This window comes from Coregonus clupeaformis, chromosome 30 (genome assembly GCF_020615455.1).
Source record: "Coregonus clupeaformis isolate EN_2021a chromosome 30, ASM2061545v1, whole genome shotgun sequence".
In the NCBI taxonomy this organism is placed as follows: domain Eukaryota; kingdom Metazoa; phylum Chordata; class Actinopteri; order Salmoniformes; family Salmonidae; genus Coregonus; species Coregonus clupeaformis.
Window position 1 is genome coordinate 23539437 of NC_059221.1, and position 2650 is coordinate 23542086.

At 40.2% G+C, this 2650-nt stretch overlaps 1 protein-coding gene across 1 annotated transcript; it reads left to right on the top strand.

Annotated features, from left to right (window-relative positions):
• The first annotated feature begins 785 nt into the window (after positions 1–785).
• LOC121546043 (DNA-binding protein inhibitor ID-1) lies at positions 786–2043 on the top strand. The gene is made up of 2 exons (XM_041857034.2): positions 786–1297; positions 1459–2043. Exons 1-2 carry the CDS (start codon positions 953–955, stop codon positions 1492–1494), a joined length of 381 nt encoding a protein of 126 aa, XP_041712968.1. The 5' UTR covers positions 786–952; the 3' UTR covers positions 1495–2043.
• Positions 2044–2650: the final 607 nt, after the last annotated feature.

Here is a 2650-nt window from a genome sequence, read left to right on the forward strand (position 1 = left end):
GAAAGAGATTTATTGCATAGGATATGTGAAACCATATGAGATTCGTCTACTAATGAAATGCAATTTTTAATACTTTGCATACCATAATGCAAAATATATAGCTGCTAAATCACTGCTAAATTAATTGATGCTATTAAAACATTAATTTGGATAGGCTTTGTTGAATGGTCATATGCAAAATAATTAATTTAGTTTATAATAACATTTGATATTATGCACTTTTCAGTTGATTAAAACATAATTATTATACATAAACAAATAAAACAATGGATTAGACGGTAGGAAATGATTCTGCAGAGCTGGGGTGTGCAGAATGCTTAGGTCGGCTACTCTATTTTATCGAGATTATAAATGGACTGGCATTTTTTCAGTAGGCTACAGACATCACCAATAAAAACCTATATTGTTATGACAGGTCTGGTTATTTACCGTAAGATTGAGTTCCAATCGGTCTACAATTAAAAGCCTATCCATCTAGTAATTGCAGCATTCTTCATGACTAAGCTCCCCACCCACGTCTCCGGCCGGTCTCTACACCTGCAGAGTCCGCGGGCAAAGGACAGCTGGGTTCCCACACAGGACACCGCGAAAATTTGTTTCCATTTGTAACACTATCATTTAGCAGATTGTAAAGATTGATAAACACCCAGCCTCTAATGGCAGCGAGAGGACTGGAAGCCCGCCCCTCCCTTGCGGGCGGGAGTTTCTCATTGGCCCAACGCTTCAAAATGTACCCGCTTTAGTCACGCCCCGAATCCTCCTGGAAAGATAAATGCAGCGTGAGTTCACTTCAGAGCCACAAACTGTCAAAGTTTCGCTTCGAAGTAATAGCCTGAAAACTCTCACGAGGATACCAGAACTCACAGAAACTTTACCTCTTTTTCGTATATTGCAGCAGCAATATATAGCCAATTTTTGCTCTCCACTCTTCAAGACGTCAAAACAAGAGAAAATGAAAGTTGTCGGATCTACCTGCACCCTCAAGAACACCGAGGACATGGTCCGGTGTCTCTCCGAACAGAGTATGGCCATCTCCAAGTGCAAGATTCCACTGCTGGACGAGCAGATGAGTGTATTTCTGCAGGACATGAACAGTTGCTACAGCAAGCTGAAGGAGCTGGTGCCCACTCTGCCAGCCAACAAAAAAGCCAGTAAGATGGAGATTCTACAACATGTCATCGACTATATCTGGGACCTACAGGTCGAGCTGGACGCCCCGGGCAAACAGCAGGCTGCAGATACACCCCGGACCCCTCTGACAACCCACAATGCAGAAATTGCCAGTATCTCCGCTGAGGTGTGTACAGAATAATTACATCAGAGTAATTTCAGGAAAATATATTATTGCCATGCGTGACATATTCAAGTGTAAAAAGGACACCACTGCATAATCCTGTGCTGAAATAAAGTTGTTATCTGTGTGTTAAAATGTACAATTATCCCTCTTCCTTTTCACAGAACGGATGCTCTGATGACAGAATTCTCTGCCGCTGATCAAGCAACAGATATAACCATTAGCAGAAGCAACATGAAGAACGATGTTGGCCAGCCATGGATACCTTTCGTCGCATCTTATGTCTTGCATCAAGCAGTGGAGCGACGTGAAAGTCCATGATGTGCGTAGATAAACATTCTGAGTTGAAACTACGAAGTGTCAGGTCAGGGGAGTTGTCCCCACGCAGCCACAGGTGTCCTGCTGTCACCAAGAAGAGCGGCGCGCGCCGTGAAGACAAGTGTGCTGGTCGAACAGAGACTGAGGATGACCATCAACAACACGACGAGCTCTCTTAGATGTTGATACATGTTGGACTTTACGTAAAAGAATCTTTCAGTCCTGATTCTCTTTTCTGTATTTTCAGCAATTTATATGTAGAAAAGATTTATATTTTAAAATGTCAATTTCTCAGATTACTGAGCTATATTTGTATTGTATATTACAATGATTCAGATGTGATCCCCAATATTGTTTTTATAACAATGTACTTCTGGTGTTTTTATTAAAACAGATATGTTAGGTGAGAATAATGCCTTCACTTTTCTTCATTCTTCGAATCTTGCGTGTTTATTCACTACACACGTTGATAGCTGTAGACGTAATATCTTGGTTTGAACTGAGGGTCAGACATTCACTTGTAGCAGTTAGATTTCCAGACAGAACATTGTTTTAGCAGGCATGGAAAATTACAATTAGTTCAGTCAATGTACAGAAGCATGTCTTTGGATCTACTAAGTAACCAAACCATGACAACTATAGTATTTTGTTGAACAATCACTATAAGGTGATCACAATACTTGTATTGACAATTCACTGCCATATTGAATAGATGGATTTTTACATATTGTTAGTTACTTACACAGCTATTACACTTGAATGTTATCCAAACTATTATACAATTCATATGAGCATAAAACATAGGCTAATCGATTGAGGGTTCCATAATAGACCTTTACCATTGTGTACCACCATAGGCCTACTAATTTAAATATAAAACCGCCTCCTAATTGAAATAACCTACACTCTTAGAAAAAAAGGTGCTATCTAGAACCTAAAAGGGTTATTTGGCTGTCCCTATAGGATAACCCTTTGAAGAACCCTTTTTGGTTCCAGGTAGAACCCCTTTGGGTTCCATGTAGAATCCTTTCCACAGAG

Excerpts from the sequence above, each read along its gene's own strand:
- LOC121546043 (XM_041857034.2), top strand. The coding sequence starts at position 953 with ATGAAAGTTGTCGGATCTACCTGCACCCTCAAGAACACCGAGGACATG. Across the intron at positions 1,298-1,458 it reads TTGCCAGTATCTCCGCTGAG|AACGGATGCTCTGATGACAG; the intron begins GTGTGTACAGAA and ends TCCTTTTCACAG.